Source organism: Patella vulgata, chromosome 6 (genome assembly GCF_932274485.2).
Source record: "Patella vulgata chromosome 6, xgPatVulg1.2, whole genome shotgun sequence".
Lineage (NCBI taxonomy): Eukaryota > Metazoa > Mollusca > Gastropoda > Patellidae > Patella > Patella vulgata.
The window spans coordinates 72,667,781-72,690,338 of NC_065884.2; the positions used below are offsets into that span (position 1 = coordinate 72,667,781).

Here is a 22,558-nt window from a genome sequence, read left to right on the forward strand (position 1 = left end):
CATTTACTGATGTCATCTAGCTTTACTGACGTCATCTAGATTTACCTACGTCATCTAGATTTACTTATGTTACACTCGGCAAACCTCGGCAGATTCCGATACCCTGCATCTAGCCTCGGCTGTATGACAGTAAGTGATATGTACCCACACCTATACAATTGCGATGCGCCACCGGCTTACTTATTAGGAAAACTTGCCGCTTTTGGAAAGAAGTTCTCACAATTGCGTCGTTCGAAGAGTGTGTAGAATTCTCAGTGCAAACCTTTCATTGTCTAAAGAAAATCGGATAAACTTGAGACTTCAGACTTTGTATGATAAAACATTTTTCAAATGCGTCGCCATGGGCAACGCCGTTGGTAATCCAGGAACTTGAAAGTAGTTTCAAAGGCGGATTTCGTCATACCGCCGAAGCCAGATGAAGAGTACTGGAATATGCTGAGGTTTGCCGAGTACTTATGTTATATGTGCGTTTGTTTTTTGAGGGGTCTGTGTTTATTATGTCCTGTCCCCGGGTTACGTCATCTAGATATACTGACGCCATCTAGATTTACTGATTTCATCTAGATTTACTTACATCATCTAGATCTACTGACGCCTTCTAGATTTACTTACGTCATCTATATATATTTATGTTAGTTATGGACGTTTGTTTTGTAATGTGTCTGTGTTTATTATGTCCTGTCCCCAGGTTACGTCATCTAGATTTACTGACGCCATCCAGATTTACTGATTTCATCTAGGACACACGAACTACATATACATTGCAAGATAAAAACAACCAATATCATCTAGTTTTACTTACGCCTTTTAATTGTGACTTTCTAACCATTTTGTTTTCTATAACATCCCAAACTGATATATAATGGACGTAATCCTTTTCTTTTATTTCTACTGACGTCATCTAGATTTACTGATTTCATCTAGGGCACACAAACTATACATACATATATACACATTGCAAGATATTAACAACCAATATCAAATTAAGTGATCTAGTTTTACTTACGCCTTTTAATTGTGACTTTCTAACCATTTTGTTTTCTATAACATCCCAAACTGATATATAATGAACGTAATCCTTTTCTTTTATTTCTGCAGAATGTAACACACAGTATCTACCATTGCCTGGAACACACTTCACAGATCTGTCGCATATAAAAATTTTATTAGACATGAATTCTAAAGAATACATTTTATCGAGCAGTTTTCAATTAAAAGGTCATGATGATGTAGGCTGATTAGGAACTATAACCTACTTTCTACCAGATCAGATACAAGACATCTCGGTCATGAACATCCAGCACCATTGAATACCAAACCCTGAAGCACATTTGTGTCCATAGAAACACCATAAACCTCAAACAAATGTTTGTCCATGGAAACACAACAGTTATTACATCAGGAAATTTATAATTAGCAAACGGCATACCTACTATAGGTCACTGGGTGCACAAAATTTCAGAGAGATAAATTGAACCGGCTGTGGTATGCTCTGAAAAACTTATTCTGGATTCTGGTTAAAACTCAGATCCTTTCGTTTCGGTGTTTTAGTTCACTGCACTGTGATCTGGAAGAGTTGATAAATGACACACATTCTGTTTTGAAACAACGACGCTAATCGGTTAATTGATTGACTGACATCATAGGGCCAATAGTGTCTTGTATGACCCCTTACGCGACCACTCACTACAAACGGTCCGATCGTCATGTAGTGGAGGCTACCGAAAGCATAGAAAAAACACAAAAGCATAAATCTGTATTTTAATCCGATTGAAAAAACGGAAGGACCGAAGGACGCAGAGATGGAAGGCTCGATGGAGCCCATTTCAGTATGCCACCCTCAACTTCAGTCGGCACAGAACAAAAGATGTACACCGTGGCGATCACGTCACAAAACCCATGAATGGCATGGACAGAAAAGATTCCGACGCCCCCTTCCCATTTGAGATGCTCAGATGACTGACAAATAATGAATCTACTTTTATATAAAGAAGACCACCTTATTATCGGTAGCTTGTCACCAACATCCGTGTTTTGAATGTCGTCCGATTCTTTCAATAACTTGGACAGGTTTTCGTATTTCCATATCCTGAGATTGCCATCATCACCAACAGTAAGGACACGACTTGACGACGTGCCACCACCATCATTCTCACTAGATAGTGAAGACTGTAGAACTGTTATACCAGCCACTTTTAAATGACACGGATGGATATCTAACCACGCCCTCTGCTGAGTTTGAACATCAACCAGAACTACTCTCCGTTTAGATGGGAAGTACAAATATTTGTCGGAGAAGAATCTGAAATCCTGCGGAGAATCTTCATCGTACCCTGAAATAAGTGTAAGATTGGTTATGGGACCGGATCTGGTTACAGATCCGCACAAACTACAGAGCGAAACCCGATTTCTGATTGGTTGTTTTTTGAGTGACTTCAAAAATGGCTGCTTCCGCCCAAGTAAGAATTGTTTAGTTTGTGCGGGTCTGTAACAGTAAATATTTAACAATATCAATTCAATGAAATTAAAATTAAAAATAAATAAACAGACAAGGAAAATATATTGATCTGAAAGATCCACAATTCGTCGCTCTTCTGGCGAACCGACGAATCTGATATATTTAAGTATTGAGAATTATGTGTTTAAAATTTGCGATCTGTTGTTATCTCTGAAGCCATCGTATAAAAACATTTATTTGTGATTTAATATTTTATACATATACATCAGGACACCGAACGCCATTTACATAAACGTTATTATTTGATGGCTACAGAGATAACAACAGAACGCAAATTTCAAACGCATAATTCTCAATCAGATTCGTCGATTCGCCAGAAACGTGACGAATTTATAGAAAACATATAATGCACCCCAAAATTAATCCGTTATACATGACTTCGAATATTGTCATAGTAAAATGAAATGAAATGGGGTTTAACGTCCGACTGTGCTATGGGGAAAATTTTGCCCGGACAGCGGCGGCCTACATATATTTCGAATTCAAACCGTCAAGGGTTATTTTACGCGAATGCGAATGTGTACACGGAATCCGCCGTCCTGCACCACTGCCAAGGGGGGGGGGGACGCTGGAAAATCTTTAGGAGATACTAGAAAAGAATGCTTTTCTTGGATTTGTTTGTTTTTCAAAGTGAGTGAAGCTTGTGTCACTACAGACCCGGGACTGTACAATGCGATGGGCGCTTACGACTGGCCGCTGGATCCATTAACTTATCTGATATAGGCACTTGTTATTTTTTGTGTCGTCTTATCCACAAATTTGCCTTGTGGCTTCTGTACAGCTGAGTCGGGATTCAGGGATAGCTCAGTCTCTGCCCTCACGCCGCTAGATAGATTACCGTGAAACTTTCATCTGGAATTTGAATTTTTTCTCGTTTTGCCATGATCGGCGGTAACCCCTAAACCGCGGGGCCCTGGTCCTGGGCCCCTCAGGCCCATGCCTAAGCTAGGCTTTGGCCGTAGTGTTTAATAGCCTGATCAAACTGAAGTACCGCAGTAGACGCTTACGGCTAGGCCCTGGATCCGTTTATTTGATCTGGTATTTACGTTTGCTATTTGAGGTGTCTGTGTAAATTGTGTCGTGTCCCTGGTTTGTCTTGCGCAGTTGTTAATGTGGCGTATTATTAGAGAGAGAGAGGGAGAGAAATGGGGTTTAACGTCCACTCGACACAAAATAGGTTATTTCGGGACCAACACATGGTCTTTTAGCAGTGAGAAAACCCACGAGGTTGGACAGGCGACCCTACTCTTTGTCACGTACAACCGGGGAATCGAAACCCCGCCAGTTGACTCAGTGACAGACCTTATGATATAACGCTTAGACACTACCTTTAATAAAATGAAGCTGTTTTAAATCTGTGGATGAGAGAATCAAAATATATTTATCACATTTACTGCTGATCACTATACCACTACCATCACCAGTAAAACACATAGCATCAATCTTGTGACTCTCTTCGCTATAAGGCTCATCCGATCTTTCGGCCGTCTGTTTTCCAATATCAAACACTCGCAGTACACGACGTGTTTCGTCCGTCCACGCCATGTAATTCTTGCAGCCTGAAACAATAAAAATGAAATGGGGTTTAACGTCTTACTGCTCTGCTCCGATTTGGCTAATAAAGACGGGCATACTCTTACATCGGATTCCATCTGCCAAGGGATCTTTTACACAGGACCTCGGGTTTTCGTCACACCCGAAGAACTAGACAGCTGTCCTCCGTCCTGCATCACTGCGCCCCCACTGTGCCAGTCCCCCCAACTGTCATCGAGGCCGCGCCTATGGATTTGTTTTCAAATCTAGATTACTATAATGATGAACACAATATCATCAGTGAGACAGAAGACCGTTGCGGCCGTCTGTTACCCGAAATGTTTTCGGGCATTTCGGATTCTGCTCCCACTAACTGTCATCGAGGCCGTACGCCTATGGATTTATTTTCAGATCTAGATTACTATAATGATTAACACAATATCAGCAGTAAGACAGATTACAAATACAAAGCTAGCACCGAACGCAGAACAGTTTTGGCACATGTAACCAGCAGAACTTTAGAATGGGAGGGCAGTCCACGAGACTCCTTGTTTCCAATAATGTAATACTCTTAGTTTCTTGTCACATGGTGAATGTTGCCTGACTTCCGTTCTATTTGCAGCATTATACTAGACGTTAAGTAGCTGACAATGTATAAAATTCTCGCGAGACAATTATGATCCAGTTCCCCACAAATGTTAAGGATATGGTCGTGGGGTCCCAAAATACCCCTTGCATGCACAGATCTACATGATGTTACTCATTTTATTGTCAATGACGTTATACGTACCTGATGTTAATGACTGTAGACCTACCTGATGTTAATGACGTTAGACTTACCTGGTGTTAATGGCTGTAGACCAACCTGATATTAATGACTGTAGAACTACCTGATGTTAATGACTGTAGACCTACATGATGTTGATGAAGTTAGACCTACCTGATGTTGATGACGTTAGACGTACCTGGTGTTAATGACGTTAGACTTACCTGATGTTAATGACCTTAGGCTTACCTGATGTTAATGACATTACACCTACCTTATGTTAATGACTGTAGACCTACATGATGTTGATGACGTTAGACCTACCTGATGTTGATGACGTTAGACGTACCTGGTGTTAATGACGTTAGACATACCTGATGTTAATGACGTTAGACTTACCTGATGTTAATGACCTTAGACTTACCTGATATTAATGACATTACACCTACCTTATGTTAATGACTGTAGACCTACCTGATGTTGATGACGTTAGACGTACCTGGTATTAATGACGTTAGACCTACCTGATGTTAATGAACGTAGTCCTACCTGATGTTAATGACGTTAGACTTACCTGATGTTAATGACTCTTTACCAGTTTTATAATTTTGTAACGGGTCCATTTTCTGTTGTTCATAATCCTTTAAACTCCCATCCTTCACTTTAAGCAATTTCCAATAATCATTCCAAAACAATCCGACATATTGTTTAGCATCCTTGCCTGCAACTTGTTTAGCATGTCCGCCTAGGCATATTATCGGCAATTCGGTGTTTGAATCAATAGGTGGTCGATGGTCCTTGAACGTGTACGTTGATAAAAGAATCCTTTTCTGGGTATCGTAAGCTGTCAGCGCATCCTCTGTCATCACCAAGATAAATCTATCATCCATAGTGAGTAATGTTTTTGAAACACGAGGTCCTGTTAGTGTTAGAGTATTTATTGGTCGCACCTCATGCACGTCCCAAAACTGCAGCAAACATTTCCTTTCATTGGTTCCACCTGTAAAATGGACGTTAGCATCTTAAACATACAATATGCAAGAGCTAAATCTGCCTATCGCAGGCCTTTCTTAGGCCTGAAATGTTATCTAAATTATTAATTAGACATTAATTAACTTATCCAGACAATAATCCACTGTCGATGTTATCACTAGCCTGCGATATTTACTGGATTAGGATCCTATTTGCTGCTCAACTTTCATTCATGATTAAATCATGAACTGGATAATCGAGACTATGTCTTTTATGGTACCGACTTTAGAAAAGATGATCGAGGCTAGGCCGAAAATTCAATCGCTAAATTCTCGGTTCAGAGTGGATAAATTTGACTGAAATTTTCAGCAAATGCCCTTTACATTATCTAGTTTTTAACTATTATAATGAGAACTGTCAGCTCCTTATTTAATCTCCCATAATGTATCTTTAAAGTTATAATCTAATTTTAAACCTAGCAAAAACACGCCCCATCTTTACATGGAGTTAAAATTGCCTTCACACAATCATTGAATCTCAAATACAGTGTATGAAAATAAAACATTTTGGTGAGAGTGATAATATTTTTAATCCATAAACAAAGCAAAAACACCCCCATCTTTACATGGACCTAAACATGCCTCCACACAATCATTGAATCTCAAATACAGTGTATAAAAATAGAACTTTTTAGTGAGAGTGATAATGGTTTTTTGGGGGGAGCCATGGCGTATTTCATTAATCGGTGCCCCGATCTGGTTCTTTGATTTGCGCTTCAAAATTTTAAAACCCAATCTATATATTGGTTGGCACATTGACCGTAATAGGGGGCCTGACATCCAAGCGCTGGCTCACTAGTCAGAAGGTTCTTGGTTCCATCCTCGTGTTGGCTAATAAAGTTGCACGATATATTGACAAGGAAAAGGGATTTAGACGTCCGGATGATAAGAAATCCCGCTGTTCGGGCAAAATTTCGCTCATAGCACATTGTATGTCGTATGCCCGTCTTCATTAGCCTGCCCAGTCGGAGCACAACAGTAGAACGTTAGACCCCATTCCTTTTCATTAATTTTCATCTGCATTAAATCTTCCTTCTTCAATACCCCAGTTAGTGTAGACAAGTTGGACGTTAAACCCCAAAACTAACTTACATGTGATAGCCGTGGTTCCATCCCTGGTTACATGTAAATCTATGATGTCACATCCGCCATGAACCGGAAGACAACATGTTAACCCCTGACCCACACTGGACAAGATTTTACTCTTGGTGGATATTGTCGTAAACCCAGCATCTTCACATTTATGCAGCAAGGTTTCAAGTTCCTTGGATTTCTAAATAAAAGAAACACGTGGATGAGTGGATTATTTCCCGAGGGAGGATTATTTCGGAGGAGTGGATTATTTCGAGACGACCATCCATTGGATATATGGTTTTATTTCAATAATTCGCTTACCTGAACGGGTGTCTTTAGCAAAGGGGGGGGGGCGTAGTCAGGTGAGTTTAGAATACAAGCCTGGCATCCAGGGCTCACGCTATGGCTTTCAATTTCATCCCCCCCCCGCCAACTGGAATATTTATCTGTAAAAACTGAGCTATAGAACACGGAACATGTAAGAATTTCAGATTGGCCTATATGTTCATCTGAATCCCTACAGTAATACTAGAACCTACTTTGGACGAGGTGATTCGGCCAAGAACCTGTACCGGAAGTTGGTGAGGATCCCTTGACAATGCATTCTGGGATATCTGTAAAACAACTTTTATCATCATACAATCCGCCATTTTGTTTTCACCATAAACGTTGACAGCTTCTGCTATATCGGATATGACACTTCTGAAATACACACACTTGTGGTTTGAGTTAACGGTAGGTTGAAATAGGGGCGGGGCAGGGGGCGGGGAAGGTCCGGGGAGGAGCTGTTGTGGGTGTATTTTATTTATGGTTTTATATATGGTGTCCGGAGCCACGGTGGCTAAGTGGGCAAGACACTGGCTTGCTAGCCTGACGGTCGCGTGTTTGATCCCTGTGCATTGGTTGAGAAAGGTCATCGGGATTTTCCGACTTGGTTTCCCCTTGCCAGTGGTGCAAGACGGAGGAGTCGTTAGGATGGTACGAAAAACCGAGGTCCCGTGTATACATTGGCCTGCACTTTAAAGATCCCGTGGCAGTTGGAATTCGATATAAGAGTAGGCCATAGTGCGGCTGCCCGGGCAAAACTTCACTCATAGAACAGTGTATGGCATATGCTCGTCTTCATTAGACCAGTCGGAGCAGAACAGTAGGACGTTAAACCCCATTTCATTTCATTTGTTATCAATGTACACAGTTGTAGCGAATGCATATTCCTGGGGGCAATGCCTTGAGGCACTGGCTTTAGGGGGCTGCAGCCGATGGGTCGCTGTCAACTGGGGGCCCTTCTTGGATTAAGTGAAAAGTCATCAATGAATCAAAGACAGAAAGAAAGATATGGGGTTTAACGTCCACTCGACACAAACTAGGTGATTTCGGGACTAACATATGGTTCAATTTTATTTCAATAATTCGCAAGTGCGTAGGGGTCTTTAGCAGTGGGAGGAAACCGGAAGATCCGGAGAAAATCCATAAGGTTGGACAGGCGATCCTCCTCCTTGTCACGTACAACCGGGGAATCGAAACCACGCCAGTTGACTCAATGACAGACCGTATGATACAACCGCACACGCTAACCATTCGGCCATCCAACCCCATTTACAGAAATTTATTAAAAGTCTGTTTTGAGAAATAAAATACTAACTCAACTCCAATGTGTTTAATCTTTGCTACCAAGAATTCCAGATTACACAAACACCGAGTCTTCAAATCATCCGGATTATATCCTGTCATGATCCATGGCAGGTTGTTTAACTTCCGGATGCTGTCATTCGTGAATTTTTTGCTGTCTACAAAATATCAGAATCGTATCCAGTTATTAAACAAAGGCCAGACTAAAGCTTAGTGTAAATAATATGGACACGGTAAAGAAGTATGGACACGGTAAAGAAGTATGGACACGGGAAAGAAGTATGGACACGGTAAAGAAGTATGGACACGGGAAAGAAGTATGGACACGGGAAAGAAGTGAGAAGGGGTTTTTCAACGGCCTACTTGTCTGTACAAATCCAGAAAAGGAAGACTTGTGTGATTTTAGAAAATACAAAAAAATTGGCGTGGATCGCGGCATCTCCGCCTACTCTTCCCTGAATTCAAAGTCGTTCTTATAGACACTGACTGTTACAATTAAAAAATGTATCGCCCGTATAGGTGTGCAAAATTTCCCTCATGACGCATGTCTTTCTTCATTATCCAAGACGTTGACAGAAACCCAATCTCATCTGTATGCTGGTTGTTATTGGAGAGAGAGAGAGAGAGAGAGAGAGAGAGAGAGAGAGAGTGAAATGGGGTTTAACGTCCACTCGACACAAACTAGTTCGTTTCAGGACTAACATATGGTTTAATTTTAATGCAATAATTCGCTTGCGCGTAGGGGTCTTTAGCAGTGGGAGGAAACCGGAGGATCCGGAGAAAACCCACGAGGTTGGACAGGCGACCCTTCTCCTTGTCACGTAAAACTGGGGAATCGAAACCACGCCAGTTGACTCAATGACAGGCCTTATGATACAGCGCGCACGTGCTAACCATTCGGCCATCCAACCCCAGGTTGTTATTCGAACAGTAATAATAGCAGCGAGATATAGTCGATATTATGATCAAAACCCGGTCTAGATATACCATTACCAACCATCGAAGTATGTTTTCAGTTTGTCCAAAAGAATATTTCGTAATGGTCGATGTTCTGACTTGTCAGTATCTGGACATGATTCCTTCTTCTGAAGAAGATACACTTCTGATACTTGCTGTCTGAATTCTGTTTGACCCAACACCACAACCGACAAATCATCGAAATCACGCCGTTCTAAAAGAATAAACAGAATATTACAGTTAGAAATTTGGGCTGGCATTTCAGGAACGCGCCCGGGAGAGGAAAGTATCGGTATCAGGTTCGACCCCGGACAAAAGCATAGCCTGCGATATGCACAACACTCATCAATACGAATGAATGTGCTATTCCTTTACCATTAGCTATCATATAGAACAGTGCTTCGCAACCAAGGCGACCTTCGGTTATCGTGATTTTCTGACTATGGTCGAACTAACTGAATCCGAATTTCATTTAGACCGGACCATAGTCCGAAAATACTGAACCATGCTATTGTGGCATGGTCGGAGTAGTTCCAAGATGGCGGTGTCGATGAAACCAAAGTGTAGAATATTTCAAAAGAATCTATTTTTGTTAAGTATATGATTTTAGGAAAGTTTGAATGAATTTTAAATGGTTGCTACTTCTATGATCAGATATTTTGTGACCCGTTTGTTATGTCCGAATCTAAAAATACGCATAATTTCAATACTTGCGCTATGCAAAAAGTAAAGTCAAATTAGAAGGAATTTTGTCGTCTCTAAAATTAATTTGAGTAGCGCAAATTTAACTTCATGAAAGTATTATTTGTTTATCAAACTATATAACACAGCGATTCATTATCCTCCATGGAGAGAATAGATATAGACCTTCCTTGTGCTTAGGGGGATTTTAGGGGTTATGGCCGAGGTCTAAAGCAGAGTAAAATGACATCCCTATGTCCCTGGGGGCAGCCATCTTTGAACAGACGATGGCCCGGACCATCCGCGTACGGTTTCTAGTTCCGACCACTAGTCGTGAAAAAACTATAACCGGTGGTCGCCCTGTGTGCCGCGAAATTTTGAACGGCACATGAAGAAAATGCAAAAAACCATGTGATCCCAATTGAGTATTCACTGGTGTCTACTGGTCTTTTTCTTTATTTAGATGGGGTCATTCTATATGTTTTTGACTAGTCTGTATGCAGTCTATGACTTAAAACGTTTTTATTTTGCAAAATTCAAATATTTTTCAAATATATTTAGCCAAGTGTGCCGCTATTTTTTATGTGTTCCAAAGTATGACGTTGGCAAAAAAAGGTTAAGAACCACTGATATAGAACGATAACTTACCAATGGCGACATCCAGATCACGGAGAAGCCTTAGCAGTATAGAAATAGGTATACGTTTATCGGGTATAACCCAGTAGCCATTTTCTACTTGTTTTACCACATCATTATGAAAGGATAACAGATCTATTAATTCTTTCTCGGTGAACCCTCTTTTAGCTGGAAAAACGAGACAGCAAATAAAATTAGTTTGAAGAATGTCGCATCCTTTAAATAGCCTGAAATATTTAGGGAGAATGATCTAGATGTATTTATTCCGTTTAAACGCCTTTATGTTGTGGGGGCTTAAATGGTCGAATGGTTAGCACGTGCGTGCTGTATTATAAGGTCTATCATTGAGTCAACTGGCGTGGTTTCAATTCCCCCGGTTGTACGTGACAAGGAGTAGGGTTGCCTGTCCAACCCCGGGGCTTTTCTCTGGGTCATCCCGTTTCCTCCCACTGCTAAAGACCCCTACGCGCAAGCGAATTATTGAAATAAAATTGAACCACGTGTTAGTCCCGAAATGACCTAGTTTGTGGCGAGTGGATGTTAAACCCCAATCCTCTCTCTCTTTCTTTATGTTGTCATGGTTACAAAACAAAATAAATAATAACATGTTTACCTATAGTGAGATACCCCAATGTCTTTTTGACTAATTCTATTCCATGTATTTTCTCCAGACTCTCAAATATGGCTCGAATTCTAAAACCTATGGCGCTGCCTTCATCCCCATGGCTGACGAGTTGAGTAATAATACTTGCACTAGGATCTGCTGTGTTCGTTTTATTTTCTTCATTGACCTGCAGACATTCAAGCAAATAGCGGGTGCGATTTTATGACGATTATGGATAATCTATGGTCGCTTTGATATAAACAAACTGGTGTCACGTATACGCCTTAGCTAAAATCATTTCCAGGGAGAGAGAGAGAGAGAGAGAGAGATAGAGAGAGAGAGATGGGGTTTAACGTCCACTCGACACAAACTAGGTCATTTTAGGACTAACACATGGTTCAATTGTATTTCAAAAATTCGCTTGCGCGTAAGGGTCTTTAGCAGTGGGATGAAACCGGAGGACTGGGAGAAAACCCACGAGGTTGGACAGGCGACCCTACTCCTTGTCACGTACAACCGGGGAATCGAAACCCCGCCAGTTGACTAAATGACAGAACGTATGATACAGCGCAGCACGCACGTGCTAACCATTCGGCCCTCCAACCTTCCCATGGGCATATCTCATAGCACATTGCATTGCGTAGGGTTGGAGAAGAACGATTGCACGTTAAACCCTATTTCTTTTCATATCCATTCCTCTCAGAACACAAGATTTATAAAATATTAAGTATTTGCCGTGCAATAGTAGATATGTCTCGTGATATAGACGTATAATATTACATGTTCAATTTTTTTCAACCAATATAACCTTAACGTTACAATTTCAAATTTTCTAAGAAAGTCAAAACATAATTATTTCTATGTCTTTTGCTCAATAGGTTGTCAACTCACTATAATACGATCATAGGTGCCATTCTCACACTTAAAACTCATTTACACCGGAAATAATAACACTATTACCTCCCTTGTTTTTCTACACCCCCCCCCCCCATCTTCAAACGTTTGAATTTGAAGAGGAAAATGATATTTTTGCCAATTTCTCAACTGGCAATAGTGAATTATAAGATTAATAGGATTATTCTTTAACAAGGTAGGACGGTTTATAGATACCATCTATTTTAGGGCTTTATTTGAATACATTCTAAAAATATAACTTAAAAATATGAAATTGCAACTTTAAAGGTACGCATGGTCAATTATTTAAAAAAGAACATTCTACAATACTTTAAGAATGCAATCTTTTTATTGGCTTACCACTCAAATCTCTGCTATGATTTTAGTGCTAAGCCAATGAACCATTACTATTCTTACAATATTTCATGATGGAGATATTTTGATTTTGACGACGAGGGACTGTAAATAGAAGCGATATTTAGCTTACCTGGTTGACGTCATTTAGATCATATGACGTCCATTTTACAACCACGTCATACAGTAAGCGAACCATTAGCGGACTGTGAAATTTTTCTAAAACTTGTCCAACTATTTTCTTCTGAATGTCTGTCAATCTTCTATTTTCTTGTTTTAATAAATGAAGGAGAACATTTTCAGCCTCTTCTTGTGTAAATTTATTTATTTCTAGTTTGTCCTATAAATATAAATATATTTCAGAAACCATATTGGCCTCGATGTTCTTGTGTGTAATTTTAGTTAAATACCATTATTGGCATGGATATTCACGAGTAATGAGTAAACATCTCTAGGCAAACGATGTGCATGGATATAGTAGATCGATACTAAAATTGTATTTAGCAATAAAGCATACAATTCTGTGCTCTACTTTTCGCGGCATAAATGACAAGGTTCCAATTTATCATTCGGACCTACGGGAACCGTACACCCCATTAAGAACACTAAGATCCCAAGATAAAAATCTTCTTGTTGTGCCAAAAAGCAAAACGTTTCGTTTCGGCCAGATGTGCTCCAACAGAATGGAATGAATTGCCAATGGTCGTCAAGAACTCACTTTCTTTAGAAGCATTTAGATCTAAACTCAAACCATACTTTTTCACAATAGCGTTCACCGTGTGACTTTGTGGACTGCGTTTCAAGCATTCTTAGTCATCAAGAGAGAGTTTAAAGATACATTCCCGCGTAGAAACTGGGTGAAGAGAGAGTTTAAAGATACATTCCCGCGTAGAAACTGGGTGAAGAGAGAGTTTAAAGATACATTCCCGCGTAGAAACTGGGTGATTTAAAGGTATATATGGACTAAAAACATATTCAAACAATTTAATTTGTTATAATTTTGCTTTAAATCCTTCTCAAACATTGTAATTGCCAAGGAATGCCCTGCTATAAAAATTCGATCAAACCAGGTCATGTTTATGTCACGTGACGTACCTCTCTCGCAAGTCAGAGGAGAATTCATTGCATACATAAGACGATGTTGTCTTTAATCGTTTACTATTTATTCAAATATCGAATCCTAATTAAATTCTCGGATTAACCACCACCTGCCTCTTTTTCCGTCATTTTTATCTCAGAAAGTGTTGTACGTCTAACTCTTCATAAAGTTTATCAACTTGTACATCAAGCGTTCAATGTTCACGTGTGACCTTCGACATCACGCGTGCAGAAATTCCTAATCGTCGGGCTGTCGATTAGGGGAACCCTTACATTTTTGTCCTGTATACGCGCCATGAGTGCTTTTCGGGGAATCCAGTATTTTTCTAGTAAGATTGGATATCTATACTTTCCATATATTCCAAAATTGCCATACTTTTATTGGAAATAACCACCCGATAAATACTTTTCTGGGAACCCATCTTTCATGTCCACTCGACACCAACTGGGTCATTTCGGGACTAACATATGGTTCAATTTTATTTCAATAATTCGCTTTCACGAGAGGACACGGAGAAAACCCACGAGTTTGGACAGGCGACCCTACTCCTTGCCACGTACAACCGGGGAATCGAAACCACGCCAGCTGACTCAATGACAGGCCTTATGTTTCGGCCATTCAACCCATATTGTAAATAGACTATTATTATTTGATTATTATATTCTTAATCTTTAAGTGGCATTTAGCGATTGGAAAACACATTAATAGAACACAATTTTTATGGGAAACAATCACTGGTTTATTCTAAAAGCACGACGTTTCGACAAGTTAATGGACTATGCAATGCCTACATTAATTTATTATAAGTGTTATCCATATCTTAGTAAATGGTTTCATCCCTATTACCTCATTGAAACAACATAACAGCATCCAACGGCTCCCTTTGATGGTCTTCATAATTAGCTAAATGTTTTCCATTTGTTGTTGATTGTCTAATTAACTACCCTACTTATCCTATGTCTAATTTGTTTAATCCTTTATCTTTATTGTTATTGTTATTTTATCTTATTATATGGTTTCACCATGTCCACTCTTATATATTCATCTGAAGTTTATGAAATGTCATTGTGCTTGATAACGATAAGAGGATACTTGTCGAAACGTCGTGCTTTTAGAATAAACCAGTGATTGTTTCCCATAAAAATTGTGTTCTATTAATATTATATTCTTACTTACCGCCTTGTCAAATCCCACAGGACTGTCAGCGGTGATTATAACTGTAACACACTTTGATAACTGGTCTGGAATCCAGGCGCGATTTGACGCCTCTTCCGGGGGACTCAGACGATCCAAAGAGTCAATAATGATGACTATTTCCTTTAAAGTTCTCGCCAACATGTCGTTCAGTCCATGACAGATGGCGCTGTAGTCCGTCTCCTTTAGCATGTCCTGAAAATGTAATGAAATGGCGTTTAATTGCCCGCTTTTCTGCACCGACGGACTTAATGAAGACGGGCAGGCACCATACAGTGTGCTTAGATGGAAATTATACCCTGACAGCAGCAGCGCTACGCCCTACTCTTGGGGGGGAGCAATAACCGAATGGTTAGCACTCGACACAAACTAGGTCATTTCGGGACTAACATATGGTTAGCAGTGGGAGGAAAACTGAGGAACAAGAGAAAACCCACGAGGTTGGACAAGCGACCCTACTCCTAGTCACCTACAACCGGGGAATCGAAACCACGCAAGTTGACTTAATGACCGATCTTATGATACAACGCGCACGCGCTAACCATTCGGTCATCCACCCCTCCCCTCCCGCGTGTCAATCTGGACAACAGAAATGAGGGGGTATCGAACGGATCCAGTCTCAAAACAGATCTCAGTAAGGAACTTTGCGCACGCGCTAGTGTTCAGTTTGACCTTGACCCTTTGACTTGTTTCCCTGTGACTGAAATAATTTTTTTGTGAAGAGTTCCACAATTTAGTGTGCCAGGGGCGGTTCGGAGAACGGTTATTACATAGGAATTTCTTAAATATCATCGCGGCCTGGACCGGTTCCGAGCACAGGCCAGCTTATGGGGCCTCGAGGTTCATGGTAAAAAGAGGAAAAAAAAGCTATTAAATTCCAGATGACAATTTCATTCATCGGTCTTGCGGCACGATGGGCGGAGACTGGATGAGTGTGCGATTCTTCAACGTTCTCTGTGATTGGTCGAAACCCGTGACATAGGCGAATGCGTGCCATTCGAAAGGATATAATGATCTTTTCGTAGCGGTAGGGGTCCCACGATTCTAGTCTGGCCGCAGGCCCCGTTCCGTTTAAGCTGGTCTTTGGTTCCGAGTACGGTACGCTTATCGCAGGAAAGTGTACACACAGTTTAAAGCGAGAATTTCAAATTTTCTAAGAAAGTCAAAACATAATTATTTCTATGTCTTTTGCTCTATAGGTTGTCAACTCACAATTATACGATCATAGGTGTCATTCTCACACTTAAAACTCATTTACACAGGAAATAATAACACAATTACCCCCCAATTACCTCCCTTGTTTTCTATTCTCCACCATGGAGTAGCTTAGTTTTCAAACGTTTGGATTTGAAGAGGAAGATGATATTTTTGCCAATTTCTCAGCTGGCAATAGTGAATTATAGGATTAATAGGATTATTCTTTAACAAGGTAGGACTGTTTATAGATACCATCTATTTTCAGGCTTTATTTTAATAAATTTTAAAAATATAACTTAAAAATTTGAAATTCCCGCTTTAAGACTCACCGGTTCGATCACTGTATCATCATTGATTACCCTGCTGATCTGAAGATAAATACTAATCAGTGTAGATTTAACCGTCATACTTTCTGGAGTCAGACCACCGAATCTAAAATAAAAAGTACCTTTGTCGTATGAAATGAAATGAAATGAAATGGGGTTTAACGTCCTACTGTTCTGCTCCTATACTGGGCTAATGAAGACGGGCATACGCCATACAGTGTGCTATGAGGGAAATTTTGCCCGGGCAGCGGCACTATCGCCTACTCTTATATCGAATTCCAACTGCCAAGGGATCTTTTACGTGCATTCCAATGTATACACGGGACCTCGGTTTTTCGTCTCATCCGAAGGACTAGACAGCTGTCCTTGTCAGGCCCTCCGTTCTGCACCACTGACAAGGGGAAACCACGTCGGAAAATCCAGATGAACTTTCTCCGCCAATGCAGGGATCGAACACCCGACCTCCAGGCTAGCGAGCCAGCGTCTTAACCAACCAGCCACCGTGGCTCCCCCTTTGTCGTATGACACTAGGGCGGTTTAAGCTCTTCTCAGAAAATGGGGTGGGAGGTTGATCAGCGGGGTCGCTGCGAGCAACTGTTGGCTAGAACCAGAGATGGGATACTTAAACTGAAATAACATTATTTTTTCTACAAAGAAAACATCTGCAAGTGTGGGGGTGGGGTGGGGGTGAAGCAGAGGGGACGTGGCATAACCCAGTGCAAACATCAATTCGCCATTGTTTATGCTGGTTGATATTAGCGCAACACAAGATCCATGCATTCGGGCTCGTCCATGATTTTACTCTTGGGAATCAGACCACCAAAGCTTAAACTGTATTCTCTTCACACCCGGCATTTATAGTCCGGTCGCCAAATCCAATGTTTCGAGTGAACCTGGAAATTATATACAAAGTTTTTTCTATGATTGATTTTAGTAGCCTAGGCTGTCCTCGTTCAGAATCTGCTGGGTGAACATCGGTCACCCTTGAGCGTTTTGAGAAATTCAAGATAGCGTCCAAGTCGGCCGCCACATCAATTAAATCCCCTATAGCTCCCATAGTATTTATTCTAGGATGTATACAATTTTGGTGTATACAATTTCCAGGTTCAGCCATAGTTCTGTCGGACTAATTTGAAGGCCACGGATCATGCTAAGCTAAATTATATTTGGAGTCCGTTTAGACTATTGTATATGTGGACGGTTAGCAATCAGTAATAATGTATGTCATGCAGAAGGCAGGGTGTCCTTAGTTTAGTTTGAACACCTAGTCAATACTTCCAATCAAGCTTACAAAGTGTGTAAATAGTAATCGTGTAATAATAACTTCAGTACCTTATAATAACTGCTGATGGTGTATCTAACTCCCAACACTGCTGGACAACCTTAGCTACCAATGATGACTTTCCACATCCAGTCTCTCCATGTATAAGCAACGGAAGCTTGTTATCTTTTTGTATGTGGTCGCGAATAATCTGTAAAGAAATGTAATGAAATGAGGTTTAACGTCGTACTGTTCTGCTCCTAACCTGGGCTAATGAAGACGGGCATATGCCATACAGTGTGCTATGAGGGGAATTTTGCCCGGACAGCGGCACTACGGCCTACTCTTATATCGAATTCCAACTGCCAATGGATCTTTTACGCGCACTCCATGTGTACACAGGACCTCGGTTTTTCGTCCCATCCGAACGACTAGACAGCTGTCCTTGTCAGGCCCTCCATCCTGCATCAAATCTGTAAAGAAGTCCAATAATGTGTATAAATATGTGTACCGAGAAAGTTCGCCCAGATTTTCCGGCGTGGTTGCCCCTTGTCAGTGATGCAGGACGTAGGGCCTGCCCAGGACATCTGTCTAGTCATTCGGATGAGACGAAAAACCGAGGTCCCGTGTACACATAAGCGTGCACGTAAAAGATCCCTTGAAAGTTGGAATTCGATATAAGAGTAGGCCGTAGACCACTGCCCGGGCAAAATGTCCCTCATAGCACACTGTATGGCGTATGCCCGTCTTCATTAGCCCATTTCGGAGCAAAACAGTAGGACGTTAAATCCAATTTCATTTCATTTTGTTCCCATCATATTATAATAAACATCATAGACTCGATTGTCCAACTAATGAGAATTTGTGCGTATTGCGACTGGTTGACAGAATGTAGGTGAGTGTAACTTTGATCCCACCTTTCGTTGTCAATATGTTTCTCACCTTTGTATTTTAAATCCACTGACAGAGATTCAGTTTTAGACGAGTTATTTGCCCCTGATTTTGATAATCTCGCTTGCGAATGAGAACAATAATAATAATAATAATAAAAATCAATCTGTTTTACAGAGGATTACTAAAGTCTTCTTATATCTCTGTAAAAGATGACTACCTTTAACACTTGACGTCTCATCACTCAATGGCGCGTGCATTATTTACATAAGACGTTACTACATCAGGCAGAATGGAGGCTTTTACTCATTTCAATACAGGAAATAATTTTTACCTACAAATATTTCAAACGTCTTTATTTATTTTTCTAATATATAAAAAATAATATTTTAGAATTAAATTTGTCGGAGGAAAAAAGTTAATATTTGTGGCTCATTAAGTCGCATCGATGTCATTCTTATCAGTGATTGTAGCGGCGTAGCGAATATTCACTGCGGATCAATGTGACTAATAATTTATTTTACGAAAGTAATAGACTTTAGACGTTTTACTATTTCATAGCTTTATGTTGTTTATGATCAAGATTTTCAATGTTGTTTTTTTTTATTTTTGTTTGGGCTACAAACCTTAAGATAGTGTTCTTTTCTGTCTGAAAAATTGCGACACAAATTTTGGCAGTGTATGATATGGCGTGAGATATCCTTTAATAGAAAATCCAATTCCCTTTCTTCTCGCTCTTTGATTCCACTGTTTATCATGTCGGATAGCTTGGTTACACAACTCTCACAGAATTTACTGATGTAAGTTTTATGTTCAGTAGAATCATTTGCTGCTGTAACAAAATAATAATCAGTTATATCTGTACTGAAATGTCATATTATTAGAGTCATACGCTCCTAAAGTGCTAATTCCAGGCCAAGGGGGGGTGGGGGGTGGGGGTTGGGTGGCCGAATGGTTAGCACGCACGCGCTGTATCATACGGCCTGTCATTGAGTCAACTGACGTGGTTTCGAATCCCAGGTTGTACGTGGCAAGGAGAAGGGTCGCCTGTCCAACCTCGTAGGTTTTCTCCGGGTCCTCCGGTTTCCTCCCACTGCTAAAGACCCCTACGCGCAAGCGAATTATTGAAATAAAATTAAACCATATGTTAGTCCCGAAATGAAATAGTTTGTGTCGAATGGACGTTAAACCCCATATCTCTCTCTCTCTCTCTCTCTCTCTCTCTCCCTTCCAGGCCAATAAAGAAAGACATACAAATTCCAGCGTATAGTTCTTTACGTTTATGCCAATGTATAAACGGGGCTCCGGTTTATCATCCTATCTCAACCACCCTGATAATACCAATGTACACAGAATAAAAAAAAATAAAAACCATATTATTATTACAAACCGACTATCCACACTCAAAACCAATTCCAACACTCAAAGCCAGTTATAACACTCCAAAAAAAGGGGATGGAGAGTGGTAGTGTCCAGTCAACATAAACAGGTCATTTCGGGGCTAGCCTATGGTTCAATTTCTGGTTTCAATAATTGGCTTGCTATTCAATTGTAATTAACTACTATTGTACTATAAATTGGTTTCTTTAATATTGGCTGATGTCAACGAAATTAGTAAATAGTATTTCACAGGAAATAACAAGACGGATCAAATAGCATTAGATTATACTGATATTGAATAACGAATTCTAAAACATTCATTTCGAATAGCGTTGAATAATTATTGTAATACATGTATGTGTGGGATCACTAGGAGATATTTACCTTCTGTCCAGGAAACATCAAAGTTTATAATATTCTGTTCCGGTAACTTATCTTTCATTTTCTTTTCTTTTAACTCTTCAAACAGTTGTTTAGATACGTCATTATCTGCTGAGATATCTGAAATAGAACCCAGACGTGTTCAACTACTACGTCATTTAAAACAACCCGCAAATCAACCCGCAAACGCAGAACTGCCTGAAGGGGTTATTTTTCACCCTAACCTCGATTTCCAATCGGCGACAATTGGTTACACAAATCAGGTGGCAAGCACGGGAAACTAAATGATTGACCTTAATCCTACGCCCCTAAGCAAAGTAAACGATTTTCTACACGATAATCATCTCACTGAACATGCCTATTAGATTCTGGATAATATGCAATATTTCTCACGCTTTGTCCTGCATTCTAAAATGTAACCTGTAGTTAGTGAAACAATCAAGTCCGTCATATATACTCACAGTTGCGTTCTATATTTAAAAAAATGTGTAGTTTTATCTGAATATTTCAGTGTAGTTTTATCTGAATATTTCAGTGTAGTTTTATCTGAATATTTCAGTGTAGTTTTATTTAAATATTTCAGATACTGTGTAGTTTTATCTAAATATTTCAGTTAATTACTATATTTAAGATTGTGGACGATATGGCATCGTCATATCTCTGCAAACTCGACGACGTCAGAGGCACACTAAAAGTCACCCGTTTTACCCAAGCACCATCACTTGTCTACCCCAAAGGTCGAGCGAACAATACATTTTACGGTGACCGAATCTTCTCACGATATGCCCCTATCTTATGGAATGGACTGCCATGCGAAATTAGAGCCGTGATAAACATTGAAACTTTCAAAAAATGAATCAAAACTCGTCTTTTCCGACCCCATTTCGGATGTTAAACCTTTTCTTCTTATGTAGTTTTATTATCTGTAAGTTTTTATCTTATAGTTTCTCTTTTACATATCTTATTACAGTTTTACTGAAATTTTACTTAAGTTTTCCTCTTATGTAGTTTTATATTATCTGTAACAATCTTATTTTAAATATTTTTTTTTGTAAGGCGCTTTGAAAATGTGCCATGCTTTTTACTGTGTAAATAGTTATGTTTTAGAATGCGCTATATAAGAATGTATAATTATTATTATATCATAATTATGTAGCTTTATCTGAAAATTGTAGGTACGGTGTAGTTGACGGTGTTGTTCTATCTGGATATTTGAGGTACTGTGTAGTTGTATCTGAATATGAGAGGTACTGTTTAGTTTTACCTGAATATTTAGGTGTAGTTTTTGGATCCTGTTCATGTATATCTCTAATAGTTCTATAAAACCATAAACACGTCTTCTTTACTTCCTCTTGATCTCTATTTAATATACCAGCTTCTATCTCCTTCTCTGTCACTATATATAAACCATGAAATAACAACATAGAAACCATGACAACATAGAAACCATGATATAACAACATATAAACCATGATATAACATCATATAAACCATGACAACATATAAACCATGATATAACAACGTATAAACCATGACGTGACAACATATAAACCATGACATGACAGCATATACCCCACGCCAACCCCACCCCACCCCCACAAACACAAGAAGTACCATAAGGTGTAAAACTTACATGTAATTCCCGCTATAGTTTAAAAAACCACGAGAAAAATTATCAGGTGTAAATGCATACAAGTAATTGACGAGATAGTTAAAGTTATTTACCGGAAGTGATATATTTTCTCTGCCCCTCTCTCGACATTTTACTAACAGCTTGTCTGGCTATGATCTTGGTAAACTCCGCTGAATCTGTTCCAAAACTGTTTTGACCCTGCTCCTGCTTTTCATTTTTTGTATAATCAGGATAGATCTTGGTGACTGGTAAAATAACATACTCTGCTGGAATTCTGTTCTCGTCATATTTATACCATCTATACAAAATATACACACAATATATAGACAGAATATACACACAATATATAGACAGAATATACACACAAAATACACACAAAAAATATACACACAGAATATACACACAAGATATACACACAGAATATACACACAAAATATACACACAGAATATAAACACAAAATATACACACATAATATACACACAAAATACACGCACATAATATACACACAAGATATACAC

The 22,558-nt window shown here is 39.6% G+C and overlaps 1 protein-coding gene across 3 annotated transcripts in view; it reads right to left on the reverse strand.

Annotated features, from left to right (window-relative positions):
* LOC126825553 (NACHT and WD repeat domain-containing protein 2) overlaps positions 1-22,558 on the reverse strand; it is a 36,358-nt gene that overhangs the window by 9,734 nt on the left and 4,066 nt on the right. For 2 of the 3 annotated variants that reach the window (XM_050555195.2, XM_050555193.2), the window contains exons 7-24: positions 22,132-22,337; positions 21,671-21,802; positions 20,410-20,526; positions 19,272-19,477; positions 17,826-17,965; positions 16,497-16,599; positions 14,953-15,165; positions 12,811-13,017; positions 11,439-11,616; positions 10,838-10,993; positions 9,549-9,722; positions 8,565-8,709; positions 7,462-7,624; positions 6,941-7,121; positions 5,392-5,817; positions 3,847-4,077; positions 2,000-2,333; positions 1,007-1,145 (exon numbers count right to left, since the gene is read on the reverse strand). In XM_050555195.2, the coding sequence (XP_050411152.1) occupies positions 1,007-1,145; positions 2,000-2,333; positions 3,847-4,077; positions 5,392-5,817; positions 6,941-7,121; positions 7,462-7,624; positions 8,565-8,709; positions 9,549-9,722; positions 10,838-10,993; positions 11,439-11,616; positions 12,811-13,017; positions 14,953-15,165; positions 16,497-16,599; positions 17,826-17,965; positions 19,272-19,477; positions 20,410-20,526; positions 21,671-21,802; positions 22,132-22,337 (3,451 nt within the window). Of the gene's footprint in view, positions 1-802; positions 948-1,006; positions 1,146-1,999; positions 2,334-3,846; positions 4,078-5,391; positions 5,818-6,940; positions 7,122-7,461; positions 7,625-8,564; positions 8,710-9,548; positions 9,723-10,837; positions 10,994-11,438; positions 11,617-12,810; positions 13,018-14,952; positions 15,166-16,496; positions 16,600-17,825; positions 17,966-19,271; positions 19,478-20,409; positions 20,527-21,670; positions 21,803-22,131; positions 22,338-22,558 lie in introns of those variants that run through there. The other variant, XM_050555197.2, reaches the window with a different exon arrangement.